The sequence below is a fragment of the Protomyctophum bolini genome, assembly GCF_963924005.1.
Source record: "Protomyctophum bolini genome assembly, chromosome: 3".
NCBI classification, from domain to species: Eukaryota; Metazoa; Chordata; class Actinopteri; order Myctophiformes; family Myctophidae; genus Protomyctophum; species Protomyctophum bolini.
In genome coordinates, this window is record NC_137864.1 from 17,875,762 (window position 1) to 17,890,618 (window position 14,857).

At 42.9% G+C, this 14,857-nt stretch overlaps 1 protein-coding gene across 1 annotated transcript; it reads left to right on the forward strand.

Annotated features, from left to right (window-relative positions):
• The first annotated feature begins 10,473 nt into the window (after positions 1–10,473).
• s1pr5b (sphingosine-1-phosphate receptor 5b) lies at positions 10,474–14,626 on the forward strand. Its single transcript, XM_080794013.1, has 2 exons — positions 10,474–10,570; positions 11,720–14,626. Exon 2 carries the CDS (start codon positions 11,941–11,943, stop codon positions 13,168–13,170), a length of 1,230 nt encoding a protein of 409 aa, XP_080650139.1. The 5' UTR covers positions 10,474–10,570; positions 11,720–11,940; the 3' UTR covers positions 13,171–14,626.
• The last annotated feature ends 231 nt before the right edge of the window (positions 14,627–14,857 follow it).

A 14,857-nucleotide genomic window follows, 5' to 3' on the forward strand; every position in this document is an offset into this window, starting at 1 on the left:
TTGCCACAGGCCATTTGAGGCCAAGCTGATTTTTGTAGGTTTTTGCTGGGCAAGAGATCAGAGCAGTTCTGATGTTCCTTTCATTACCTGTCATCTGGTTGAGCGGGGGTCCAAACGCACTCCATCATGACAGCAGCTGCCGATGCCCATGCTCAAATGTGCTCTGTTGCTTCCATGACAGCATTGCGCTGACAAGACCGCCAACAGGAAAGAGTCGGCCCTAATGCTGTCATCATATCGCTTGGTTGGATGTAAAGAGGATCAAGGATGCGAGAGGCTAATTGTTTAAATCAGCTAAATCATTGCTAAAATCAGCAATGTTTTTGAGGAGAGTGCTGTTCAAGAAAACACCCTGGAAGGAATAAAGGGGAACAAGGCTTCATTTCAAATCACTTCCAGTCACGCTAAGCCTTACCCTCTGCTTGACTGGACTGGTGCGGTGCCCATTTCTTTGCCAAACTCCTTCAACTTGGTTTCAGAGTTAAAGAGAGAGAGAGAAAAGCTTGAGCGAGGAAGAGAACAAGAGGGAGTTTAATTGAAATGGAAAATGAGAGGCAACAATATATAGGGACAGTATATAGGGACAGAATATAAGGACAGTATATAGGGACAGTATATAGGGACAGAATATAAGGACAGTATATAGGGACAGTATATAGGGACAGTATATAGGGACAGAACTGAGGAGAGGAGAAAAGTGGCCCGAGATGTCGTTTTTGCTTCAACTTATCAGCCTCTCAGTTGCACGTTTTACAAATTAGCCCAGTATGCAGAGAGGGGCCAAGCACTGGGAGATCTGGCTTTCATTTACATTCTTACTGGTTTCTGCCTCTCCCTACTCTAGCTCTTTTTCTTTTTTCAAGAGAAGAGAGGGATGGAATTCCAAGAGGCCAAGAAGAAACGGAGAGGGAATCATTCGAGCAACACATGAAGCCCAGAGTGAGTGATGCACAGGGATCAGCGAGGCCGCTGTGCGGTTGTAACAGTGTCGTCCACCCTTCTCCTCTCATTACCACCTTGACCTTGTCTCTAGAGAACTCCACAAAGGTGTGTGAGTGAGTGATCACATACGTATAGTTTGCAGGTGTGTGTATCTGTTTTTACCACTTTGTGGGGTCATGAAAAATAACGAATTCCAAAAGAGAGAGAGAGACATCCCCCATGACTTGTTGTGGCAGTTCAGTTCAGTGGGGTTATTGTTTAGGGTTATGGGCAACAGGTGGTTTAAGTTTGAAGTTAACTAACATCATTATATGGTTGGTTTATGGGTTATAAAGTGCCAGTGGTCAAAGTATGTTTGTACTGTATCTATATGAGACATGTTATTCTCATTTTCACGCACGCACGCACGCACGCACGCACGCACGCACGCACGCACGCTCTCTCTCTCATGGGTGTTGTTGGGTGGGTGGGTAAAATGAGCACTTCATTGCGGCGTTCATCTTGTGGACTGAGTGAGAAGGTTGAGAGCTCTGGAGGGAGCGGGGCAGAGTGTGGTGCAGCGCCCTGTGGAGTTTTGTCATATAATGTGTTAGAGTTCTGCGTGCGGAGCAGAGCAGACGCGGGTGTCGGTGTCACAGGCCCCAAAACCCCCAGCTGGATCTGGATCTCATTAGGCCTGCAGTCTGACAGAGCTGGACTGAATGCATCCAGATTGCATCCGCGGCACACTCACCCAACAAAGCTGAGAGACGCAGCCAATCCAAGGAGAAACAGACCACATCACCGAGAGCGGCCAATCCAAGGAGAAACAGACGGTGTTGATTTCGTCGACTAAAACTATGACGGAAAATGTTCGTCGACTACCTTTTTCCACTGACGAAAACGAAATGGAAACTAAATATACTGACAATTTCGTCGACAAATAAAAACTAGACTAAAATGTTACGAAGGGACTAGTGGACAAGAGAGTAAAGAGACCCAGTATAAGTCATTTTACACTTGGTTTGGTCCGCCAAAATACATTTTAGTCGACTAAATCAACTGTAGATTTAGTTGACTAAAACTAGACTAAAACCCTAAAACATTCCAGGTGACTAAAACGTGACTGAAACGAAATGAAAACTATTGAAGAGACCATGACTAAAACTAAAAATCTAAATTGGCTGCCAAAAACAACACTGGACTGAATGCATCCAGATTGCATCCACGTCGCTCACCCAACAGAGCTGAGACGCAGCAGCCGATCCAAGGAGAAACAGACCACATCACCTAGAGCTCGCTAACCCCAACCATTCCTACAGCAAAGCAAAGCAAACCTTAACCACTGTGCTTGAAAAGCAAACCATTCAGATCTCTGTCGACGAAATGAAAACAGACGAGGCAGCACACTCTCACTCACATACACATACGTACAGTCGTACACATACTCATACACATAAACAGTGGTGGACGATAACGAAGTAATATTTAGAGTACTGTAACTGTACTTACAGTCAGTACATTTGTTTGAGTAACTGTACTTTACTTGAGTATTCGTTTTGTCGTTGTTTTTATTCTTTCACTCCACTATGCTACATGTAGATAGGCTAAATGTCTAAATTTCAATACAGCAACGCATTGATAGTAAAAGGAAAACATACTTTGTAATTTGCCCTTTTGAATACATACAAGCATTTTTAAAAGCAGGTACTTTTGAATACTTTGTATCGTTAAAAGCAAGTAGGCCTGCTCCAGTACTAACTCAAGTGCAAATTTGACTGAGAAACCTTTGCTTGTAGTTGATATTGACCAGGCGTATATATTTGCTATTATTTGGACTCAACTGGGGGTGGAGTATACTTTGTCCACACATTGCATATAAACACTCACTCACACACACATGTACACACAGTACATGCGCATCATCTTGTTCCTATCCAGGATGTCATCTATGCTGTTAACAGTGAAATTGTGCCAACAGGGGGCCATTTATGCTCTGATAATGGAGCTTAGTTGTGAGTTACTGCTTATGTATTTTTCTCTCACACCAATCGCAGGGCCAGAAGAAGAGGAGCACATCCTCTCATCTATTTTTTCCCCTCCTTCAGTCCCTCTGAAGCCGGTGCGCTCTGCGAGCACTTCAAAAGAAACGGCTATCGTCATAAATCGTCCTCGAACGACCCCCGTGCTGTGACAAGTGGTCTGGAAATATCCAAACAAACACTGTAACGCTGAGGAACGGTCAGACCGTCGTAGGTCACGTACAGTACAACTGTAAACCCAGTGAGCGATCGGATGCTGCAGAGTAAACATCACACTCCAGTGAGACTGTATAATGAAACACGGAAAGAGGTGGAGAAAAGGGAGACTCGTGCCTGATTTATTCTTTGTTGCTTGCCGACAATAGACGACGATCTACTGGCTCAGTGTTGGTTTTGGCAGCAAATTTAGATTTTAGTTTTTAGTCATAGTCTCTTGAATAGTTTTAATTTAGTTTTAGTCACATATCAGTCACCTGGAATGTTTTAGTGTTAGTCTAGTTTTAGTCGACTAAATGTCAAAAGGTTTTAGTCGACTAAATCTACAGCTGGTTTAGTCAAACAACATGTATTTTGTCGGGCCTTGATGACGTCGTAAAGACTTTTTTTTCACTTGCCGATAATAGCTGATCTACAAGTTAACAACGCGTCGCACACATTGTGAGCTTGTAGATCGGCTATTTTCAGCATGCAACTAATTGTGGCTATTGGCTCAGTGGTTCTCAGCTCAGACACATTATGTGGGGACCTCCCTGGGGTAACAGGGTCATGATTTGTATTAATTCCTCAAAAAGGAAAAGACCATTACTGCATCAAAAGTAATCAACACAAACTATACTACAAAAACTGGTCAGACATTGGCCAAGTTGTCAAAGAATCTAAGAAAGACATTGTGGTAACAAGCTCACTTGTAGATCTGCTTTTTTCACAATATTCATCTGTGGAATCGAGTCAAACGAAATTTATCCCCAGATTCAATTATGTTTATGTTGGGGGGGGGGGGGGGGGTTACAGCTCTGTGCTAATAATAACACGTGCATACGTAAGCTGTGTGTGTGTGTGTGTGTGTGTGTGTGTGTGTGTGTGTGTGTGGCGGAGAGACTGTGTGTGCACCAGCAGGGTCAAGAGCCAAGCCTTTTAGCTCTGATAATGTCAGCTAAGCGTAGCTGTTGACATACTGACACACATCAGTGCTTTATAGACAGATGAAGCATTCACAATAGCTGGTGCCGACATTAAAAAGAAACATGCGCAGGCCTCAGGGCATTGCATTCAAATGCAGTAAACAGGAATTCATACAGTAGCAAGCCGACAGATAAATGGTTTTGCATAATGAGAGAGAGACTGTGTGTGTGTGTGTGTGTGTGTGTGTGTGTGTGTGTGTGTGTGTGTGTGTGTGTGTGTGTGTGTGTGTGTGTGTGTGTGTGTGTGTGTGTGTGTGTGTGTGTGTGTGTGTGTGTGTGTGTGTGTGTGTGTGTGTGTGTGTGTGTGTGTGTGTGTGTGTGTGTGTGTGTGTGTGTGTGTGTGTGTGTGTGTGTGTGTGTGTGTGAGAGAGAGAGAGAGAGAGATGCATTCAAATGCCACCAATTGGGCAAGGAATGTTTTCTTATCATCACTTGACCTGGTCTGGCCAGTTGGCTGGTGAGACTTATCAGTGGATAGCGACTGAGGATTGTTTAGTGAGAGAGTGCAAGAGGAGTGATAGCCAGTAGAAGGAACCCCTGATGTGTTTGAAGTGATGGGGAGTAGTCGTATGCCAGAGAAATACTACTCTAATGATGTTTTTCTTTTTTTCCTTCTTTTTTTACGCTTAACATGCCAGGTCAAAGTCTCACTAAGATCATAAGCACTTGGAGATGAATGAAACGCCCCATTGTAATGAAGGTCTTAGAGTTATTTTTTACTGTGGTTTTATTGCGTTGGCAGGTCGGTCGTACATGGGGCAGGTTGATGGGGTTGGACGGAATTCACTCTCGGAAGGTAAAATAAAAAACCACTGCCGCAGCGCAGCCGTTAGTTATAATGCTCTCCAGTTGGTTCTCATACTGTAGTGTAGGTGGTCCGTGAGTTCAAACTAATGTTTCAAACAGCGGAAGGTTTCCACTTTTGACAAATGTATAGTCTCGATTCCACCCTCTCTCCACTCTGACTGCGAATATCAAGAACATACAAATGTTAACACGAGGGGCCGTCATGACCTCACTTCCTGTCAGTAACCAAATGCTAAGGAGCAGTGCTTCCAACTTTTTCATGTCAAGGACCCCCAAATTGACACTAATTAGCCTGCGGACCCCCATTTGAAAATATATGCCAGGGACCCCCATAAGAGAAGATTTTTACGGCTCAGATTCTCAACCTGTTTGATTTCAAGGACCCCCAGTTTGACATGCATTATTAGTCAACCAACCCCCATTTAATGGCATTTCTATCTCTGGGACCCCCAATTTATATTGTCAAATCGATGTTAATTTAACTCTGAGGGTGTTCAAATGTGTTCCATTTGTACACTCAGAGTTACACACCCATAAGGGTCCATTTGGTTCCAAACTATCATTTAAATGCGAACCCCCTGGAACTCCCTCAAGGACCCGTGGGGGTCCCCCGGACCCCACTTTGGGAACCACTGCTATAGAGATGGGAGGCTGTTGGAGGCCAATGATAATACCCTATTGGGCGCATAATGGAGCCATCAAGGTCAGGGTTACATACATACGTGAGAGCCGCTGGCTCAGCTGAAAGTAGTTCTGCATGCTGAATGTAGAGCATGTGTGGCCAAAAATATAGAGAAAAGAGGGAAACCTATCTGGCATGGATTTCAAGAAGTGCTGATGTATGGAACATGAACATAGTGTTGGGAAGGTGGTTTAATAATGTAAAAAAAACACAGAGAAATTCAGAAGGCAATGTAGAAAGACTGAACCACTTACACCATACAGTATATACCTTACTTGTACCCAATAAACCGTGTACTTAATTTGACCAGGGTCCCTCAAGGGTCTATGCTCGGCCCCATTTTCTTTTTTGTCCGTCTACACAAAATCTTGCCAAATGCCAAAATTAGCCAGTCCGCAAGCTCACCACGTGTCATGTGTGTTTTCACTGAATGTTGCCCAGTAGGGTTCATGTGCTTAAGGAAACCATGGAAAGAGACCGAAAGAAAATATGAATGTCGGGGGTGCAAAAATAGAGCTAACAGCTCTAAATTAAAGCAAAAAAACCATCTTGGGTCCAAATATTGTAGCCTACTTTTACTCTTGTAGATTTTGATTATTATTTACAAAAAACATACTGGACAGGCGGACACATTAACCACTTCAGCCCTATATACATTTCGGCTATAGCCTATTTTCAAAGGATTTGGGAAGTAATGACTACTTTTACTTTTAGTACTTTAAATACATGTTGATGCCAATACCTTTTGTACTTTTCCTCAAGTACATATTGAATTCCAGGCTTCTACTTGTAAATATTATGTAATATTCTATATTGCAGTACTGATACTTTCACAGCAAAACATTTGAGTCCTTTTTTCCACCACTGTCCTTCCTCTTCTCTACAAAGTAGCGAGTGTTGTCTGTCTGTTAGATCACTCATCCCACCATAAGACCCCTTTAGGGGCTTTCCTCTAACCCCTCTAGCCCCGGGGCTAACCCTAACCCCGGGGCTTTGCTGTGAGCTTCATCTACATTCACCCTTAACAGGATATTAGCCTTTATGGCCTTCTGATACGGCTCCCCTTCTGCTCCCACTGTGCTAGTTTTTTTTGTTTTCTTTTTACTTCATTGAGTCAATCACAAATCCTTGTTACAAATAGATTTGTTTCTCAGTTTCATGTCACTGTTGTTAGCTGACTTTGACCAATTTTTTTTTTTTATGCATACATACAGACAACTACATCCCTTCACCTATTTCAAAACACAAGAAAACACAAGGAGATTAAAAGAAAAAGAGAAAAAAGAAGAGGGTAGGCCCATGTTATAGACTAAAAACGTTCATTTCATTAATCTGTAGACATATAGGGGTAAGGTACATTAAAACTACATTTAATACAAAATACACAATATACAGACAGAGAAAATAGAAATACCTATAAAATACTGTGGTAGTTTAGGCACACTGGGGAACACAAAGAAAAACGCATAGGCCTACCCTCTTATCTCCATATGGCATATTGTAACTTTTTGTGTTTTTTCATAAATGAATGTCCTATACTTGATCATACGAAAGCATACAGTGTCCAACACAAAAGCATGACAAGTAGGTGTCGAGCTCGTCGATCTGCTGCTTTAACCCATTCTGACCTGAGATCAGATTCATACGAGGTTTCCACCGGACACACACTGGTCTGATGAACCCATTCTGACCCGAGATCAGATTCTAAAAATGTCAGTCGTTCTTCGAATTTTTCAAAAATAGCAGACCTACAAGCTCGTATCGCGCCACTCGGTGGCGCGATATGAGCTTGTAGATCTGCTATTTTTCAATAGGTAAAGCATAACATGATGCTAACACCAAAATGGGTGCCCGGTCAGAATGGGTTAATCCTGAAAATGAACGCACGCACACACACACACACACACACACACACACACGAACACGAACACACGAACACACGAACACACGAACACACGAACACATAAAATCTTAGACTGTGACACACAAACATCATAGAGATAGAGCAGGTCATCCAATGATCCATGGGTCGGCGGTTCGAATCCCGGCTCCTCCTGTCTACATGTCGAAGTGTCCTTGGGCAAGACACTGAACCCCACATTTCTCCCGATGTGCTGGTTGGTACCTTGCTTGCACGGCTTCCGCCGTAATCGGTGTATGAATGTGTGTGTGTGAATGGGTGAATGTATTGCACAATCTATGTAAAGCGCCTTGGATAAAGGCGCTATATAAATGCACCATTTACCATTTACTGTCAGTCTCTCTTTCATATGCAAAACCAACAGACAGAGTGTGTTTATTTGATCTGTCGGCTTGCTATGAATTCCTGTTTACTACATTTGAATGCAATGCCCTGAGGCCTGCGCATGTTTTTTTTTATGTCGGCACCAGCTATTGTGAATGTTTCATCTGTCTATAAAGCACTGATGTGTGTCAGTATGTCAACAGCTACGCTTATCTGACATTATCAGAGCTAAAAGGCTTGGCTCTTGACCCTGCTGGCGCACACACACAGTCTCTCTCTCTCTCTCACTCACTCACTCACACACACACACACACACACACACACACACACACACACACACACACACACACACACACACACACACACACACACACACACACACGAAAGAAAGAAAGAAATAAGCAAAAGGTCATCTGTTGATTCTTGTGGGATGTTCAGGATTAGGTGCCTCTCCTGACAACAAACAGAATGTGAGGCAGGTAGCTTCTGTATTTGAATAGGTAAATGTCATAGCAGCTACCGGATCAGAGCAGGATTTTCAACTCTAAAAAAAAAACTGTCATCTGGAAAAGAAATGACCTACAGCACTGTATTGTTGAACTGCCATTATACCTCCTCTCGTATGTTCTCTCAAGTGGTTTTGTGATCCTGTGTGTGTGTGTGTGTGTGTGTGTGTGTGTGTGTACGTGTACAACACGTGCAGCCCTACATTCCGGCCATTTAAAAATAGCCAATCTACAAGCTCACAATGCACATTTGAAAACTTGAAACAGGACACTCTGCACAATGCATACTTTTTTACTCGAGTGCATTTTCAAATCCGGACTTGTAACTACTTAAGTATTATTGCATTGCAGTATTGATACTTTTTACTTAAAGTAAAACATTTGAGTACTTTTCCCACCACTGTTCATTACAGTAGGAACATAGGATAAATAATCTTTGCTGTGTTCAACTTCAGCCCAATCTATGGCCTACTTGGTCGTGCCGTCGACCACACCGCTGTGATGAGTTACTTTCTCGGCAAGCACCACCATGCAGTGTTGAAATGAACCTTTACACTCTGTCGTTTTGTTTTGTCCTGCAGAGCTGCGGGGCTGATTGGCACGGGATCAGCTGGTGCAAGTTGGAGCACGCCGTTTGACAAGCTCTGGGAACCCCGTCAGTGCTACATAAACCATGTGAATCTCCCACGCACACACGTGCACACGCACACACACACACACACACACACACACACACACACACACACACACACACACACACACACACGTGTACTCTGCAAAATCATGTTCTGCAAAAATTGATGATTTTGAGGTACTGCTGTCCTGGATCAAATTTCTTTCATTACACATTAAATAGGGAAATGTGGGAATTTGATGAGCGCCTGAAATGTAATGGCTGGCTGCAAAACAACATATACTTGCTCATCGTTCGTAATTGCGAAATACTGTCGCAAATGTTATTTTGTGACGCCCTGGTTTCCCATTCCTGTTAACACTCATACTGTCTGCGTTTCCAAAAGGATGATGATCAAAACGTCTCTTTCGAAACAATAGGCTGGGTCCAGTTAATCATATATTGTTGTGACGTAAGTAATATAACATTCATGGTAATATTATGTAATTACTGTCGGGGGTAGAAATGAAGGGAAATGTGCCACTGCATGGTCCTCTGGGCCAGTGACTTGTCAAGATCACTGGCCCTACCATTGTAACTACAGGCCCAGGAACATTACTTTTGAATCGGCTCACAGAACACTATGTTGTAATTAACCAGATAATTTCACAAAATCATTACAAAACACCAGACCAGTCCTACAGGACAATAATTTCAATTTAGGTTTTAGGGCTAGGGTTAGGGATTTTCTTTTAATGGCATTACTTTTACTAGCCCAAGTGGGCAAGTGGAAGGTGTGTTCTTCTGCTGAAGTATGTAGATCTACATGGTACTGCCGGTCCAGCAGGACATTTATAATGTATCCCTGACTGTGTCAGTACAGTATAGAGACATCTGATCTGCTGCCATGGACTGGAAAACAGAATGGATATTTGCAAATGGATTCACACATCATTCTTAATAGGAAACGTGAGCAAATGTGTCACATTAAACAGCCCTAAGGCGGGGGTGGAGAAAGCTACCTTGATCTACCCTGTCGGCCGCCCGCTACACACACTTGAAATCATCAGTGTTCCTTTATCCATTTGTAACTCTTGAGAGGACCCATAATGAACATTCAGAGATTTGTACAGTGTTTAACAGCCATGTCGAAGGCTATGCAGATCACCCACTACTGTCCTGGCTGCAGAATCAGAACAAGCAGGAGGACGGGGGGGAAGTTATCGTGTCTTTCTACTCGTGTAGAGAGTTGTAAAGAACTCTTTTTATGTGAAGCTTGGGGGCATCTGCTGTACTGTGGGTGTGTACATGTGTGTATGTGTAGCACTATAGAAAGAAGGAGGGGGAAGGAATAAAGATGGAAGAGAGGGGGAGAGACAGAGAGAGTGAGGGGGGGGGGGGGGGGGGGTCTAAGACCAACCCCCTATCTGCAGCATGTTTCAACTAAGGTCCTGTCTCAGCCTCAGCCTTGTCAGTTTGTTTCTGAGTCAAGGAGTGTGTGTATGTGTGTGTGTCTGTGGATTCTCCTCACTGATGTCTAGGTGGATGAAAACAATAATACGCTCTTTTCAAGGTACGTCCGTTAATTGTGATGATTAGTGCAGTATGTTTCAAGTTCAATTTGTCTTGAATTGTAACTTGCATCAGCTGTGTATGGTTATTGTCTTTTTCTTATGATGTTGTGTGTATTATGACTGGTGAACCATTAGTAAGGCAATGGTTTGAATCTTTTACAGTTCTGCGACATTCAAACTTGAGAGAGTTTTGAACCACCTCATTTAAATACATCATTATAAATTATCACAAACCCACATTTTTATTTTTAAAGCTAAATACAACTTTTGGTTCAGTGATGAAATCATGAAATATTGCACTTGAATACTATACTCAATCACACTCCCTAAATAAGAGCATTTTATTCATTAAGTATCGTAGTGATGGTGGAACTGCACCTTTGTCTAAGTACTTGGCACTCAGTTTGTATTCGCCTACTTGGACAACTTAATTTCCTAAATATTTGGCAGCAGATTGAACGAGTTAAAGTTTCCAGACTATTTGTTAAATGCTAGCATATTATGACTTAAGGAAGCCAGCAAAATTCCTCCGCACGACAAGACTCTGAGGAGGAATGTGACCCTAATCACGTGCAATAGCTTTAACAAAACAATTGGATCTTAATCAATATAATCATATGTTATTTTTAAATGTCACTCATCCTGTCAAGAAAGTTTATACATGTCATTTAAAAATTGCATAAAAATAGATTGCAATGTTTGCAATGCATGCATGGGGCACATATGCAGACTGTGAGAGCAGAATGGTCATGCAGGAATAGTGCCTGCATGTGTGCCAAATTACACACACATGGTTGTCTAACAACCGTACCTTATCATGACTGACAAATGTTTGCTTTGCAAACTGCTTTTTAATGTATTCGTTTAAATCTGGTCAGTATTGCTGTCTCTTTGATATTCTTACACTTAATATCACTTGTGCTGCTGACATTTAATTTGACCATTAATATCCTAAAAGGTAATTAAGTTACACACGACTCATTCATGCTGCATTCATCTATCCGCTAGTTTATCAACTATTAGCTTTGTGTGGCAATATGCCTCACCTTTAAAATGGCTCTGAAATGAAATTTGATGATACTCAACATCAGTGGTCATGCATCCTTTCTATCTCTAACTTAATGCTCTCTTTTCTTTATTTTCTCCAGGGTCTGAGTGCTCTGACCCGTTCAAACAGAGCTCAAGGGCACCCTCTTCTGGCAAGGAAGACATTTTAGTTTTTTCCTCTATCACAAGCATCATCAACTAATCTCCCCATGTGTCGGAGCTAAGCCTGTTTTTTTTACATACTTGAAAAGCCAAAACAATGTCACGATCAATGACTTTATAGCTCCAGACTGCAAGCACAAAGACGAAAGCCACACCAAGCATGGAGGCCTCTCGTGCTGCCCACGTAGGGGCTCCCCCCACCTCCACCATCCCTGCCGTCTCCCCAACACCCTCGTCTCCGGGTTACTTGCAGTTCTTCTGGGAGTACCAGGACAACGCTATCATCGTGGAACATTACAACCACACGGGCAAGCTGCAGGGGGACCGCTACCGCGAGGGGCTCAAGCCGGAGGGAATTGCCTTCTTGGTCGTGTGTGTCCTCATAGTCCTGGAGAACGCTGTGGTCCTCCTGGCCATTTGGAGGAACAAGAAGTTCCACGTGCCCATGTATTACCTACTGGGAAACCTGACCCTGTCGGACCTGCTGGCGGGGATCACATACATGGCCAACATCATCATGTCTGGACCTAAAACGCTGAAACTGACGCCGCTGCTCTGGTTTCTCAGAGAGGGAGGGGTGTTCATCACGCTGGCCGCTTCAGTCATCAGTCTGCTGGCCATCGCCATTGAGCGCCATGTCACCATGGTAACCATGAGGCCATACCACGGGGCGAAACGGGGCCGGATGTTGGCTCTGATTGGCGCAAGCTGGGCCCTGGCAGGGTTTCTGGGGGTCCTGCCCATCCTGGGGTGGAACTGCATTCACAGACTGGACCAGTGCTCAATAGTGCTCCCACTTTATGCCAAGAGCTACATCCTCTTCTGCGTATCGGTTTTCAGCGCAGTGCTGCTGGCTATCGTGGTCCTCTATGTCAGAGTTTTCGGCATTGTGCGCGCCAACACGCAGCGCCAGAGGCTGGGCCTGTCGGGCAGCCTGCGCAAGGGCCTGGCCAGGAAGTCCGAGAAGTACATAGCCCTTCTCAAGACTGTCACCATTGTCCTGGGTGTCTTCATTGCTTGCTGGCTCCCTCTCTTCCTACTCCTCCTTCTGGATTTTTTCTGTCCTAATCGCAGTTGCCGCCTGCTCTACAAAGCTGATTACTTCTTGGGAGTGGCAATGGTCAACTCTCTGCTCAACCCCATCATCTACACTCTGACCAGTAAGGACATGAGGAGGGCCATTCTGCGCCTATTATGCCGACCGTGTCTGATGACCAAAGATGGCCAGGTGAAGAGAATGGGGGTGCCGTTTCTCGAGTGCAGTTTCAGTAAGACAGAGGTAGCTTCCCAGAAGTTAGAAGGAGGGGTAGAGACCACCATCTCCTCCGGGAACAACATCACAACGCCCTCCCCAATCAAGGCCCTCTACCCCAAATTCTTCAAATCCTGAGCTCTCTATTCAAGGCAGAGAGGATAAGCTGATGGGAGGACAAACCATGCTGACAATGCGTATCTGTACGAAGAAACCACTTGTTCTCTGATTTGGAGAATAGCCATCAGAAAAGCAGAAGGCCTATGATTGATAGCACCACCTGGTTATAGCTAGAGGTGTTAGGATCGTCAAGTTTAGACTAATGACTCGCCCCAGCAAGTCGGTTTTAATGATACCACATCAAAGGACTAAATCATCATGGGAATGGTTATTACCAAATATCAGGCCAAGTGGAGAAGACTCAAATGTGAACTAAGCAACATTTTTATATTTGTAGCTGTACAGAAGAATTATCCTACAACGGATTTGCACTGAAGTAATGTCATGATTGGCAAGGTAGCTTTGGACTGAACTTTACTGTGGTAGTGTGTTTAGTGTCATAGGACACAGAGGTTGATGGGTTTCCTGTTGATATATATCTTTTCTTTTGCACCGTCGCAGCAACATATGGCCCCGACTCAGAAAGCCCAATTTGCATCTAATTGATGGAATGGCATTCTGACACTACACTCTGTGTTCTATAAACCCAAAGACTTTCAAGACTGAACATTCCAATCCAACCTAAGTCCGTTTTGGATGTTATGGCGAATTACCACGCCTCCTTTTGACACGGTTTACTCAGTTTCTTTAATAAAGTGCCAAGGACAAATGGACATAAAACTTAGACTATTGCATTTGTTGACATTGGGATTTCGCTGGCTCGAAGGCCCAATGTGTTACATACCACTTACAATAATTTGTGTTTTATTGTACTTGTACACACACGCAAGGGATATCAAAACAAACATAGGGTTTTACAGTGTGCTTGACCTAGAAAACTGTGGCATGGATATGCGATGGAGAGTTTTGAAATGACAGGTGGTTTATCAAAATCACGTTAATCAAAAAATGACAAGTGGAAAGGCAGTTTGCAGTTTATGTCAGAATCTGACCCCATAAATGTCACATGTTTTAAGTAGTACAAATCAAATGTGAAATATTTTCAAACTTATATTATGGTTGCAGTGCACTTCTGTCACTTCTTTGAGGAAATTAAATTATAGCTGATTAATCATCATCCAGGAACAAGGAATAAAAGGACAAGAATATGCCTGCTCTCAATAAAGCTGCACCTTCAGGGCAAATTCATCAGCATACACTGCTATCATGAGTTCAAACAAGTCCCCTTATTAATTATATTTCACAAGAAGTGAGAAATAATAACAGTGTAAAGCACTGAATGTATTACTTTCCAACCAGTGAAATTAATTTGACATCAATCTGTTAAAAAGTGGTCTTTGTACCAAACGTGATGAGTGAGTTTTTTCTAATACTTTGTACTTAAATGTATTAAAATGTTAATATTGTAAAATTTCATGACAACTGTATTGTAAATTATATGCATTTTATAATAAAACTTTCACATCTGACTTCATCAACGTAATAATGTGCTTTCTTGTAAGCTCTATCATGTTATCTAAATGACAAATGGCACATCTACAAGCTCACAACACATTGCAATGTGACAGGTTATAAGCTTATAAGCTTGTAGATTGGCTATTTTCCCTATTTTTCATATGCTGTCAAACAGAAACGTCTTATCTCATACTTTTGTTATTTCAGTAAACAAATGCCCTATTTCGTCAGTAGTGTCACACAAAAGTAG

Excerpts from the sequence above, each read along its gene's own strand:
- s1pr5b (XM_080794013.1), top strand. The coding sequence starts at position 11,941 with ATGGAGGCCTCTCGTGCTGCCCACGTAGGGGCTCCCCCCACCTCCACC.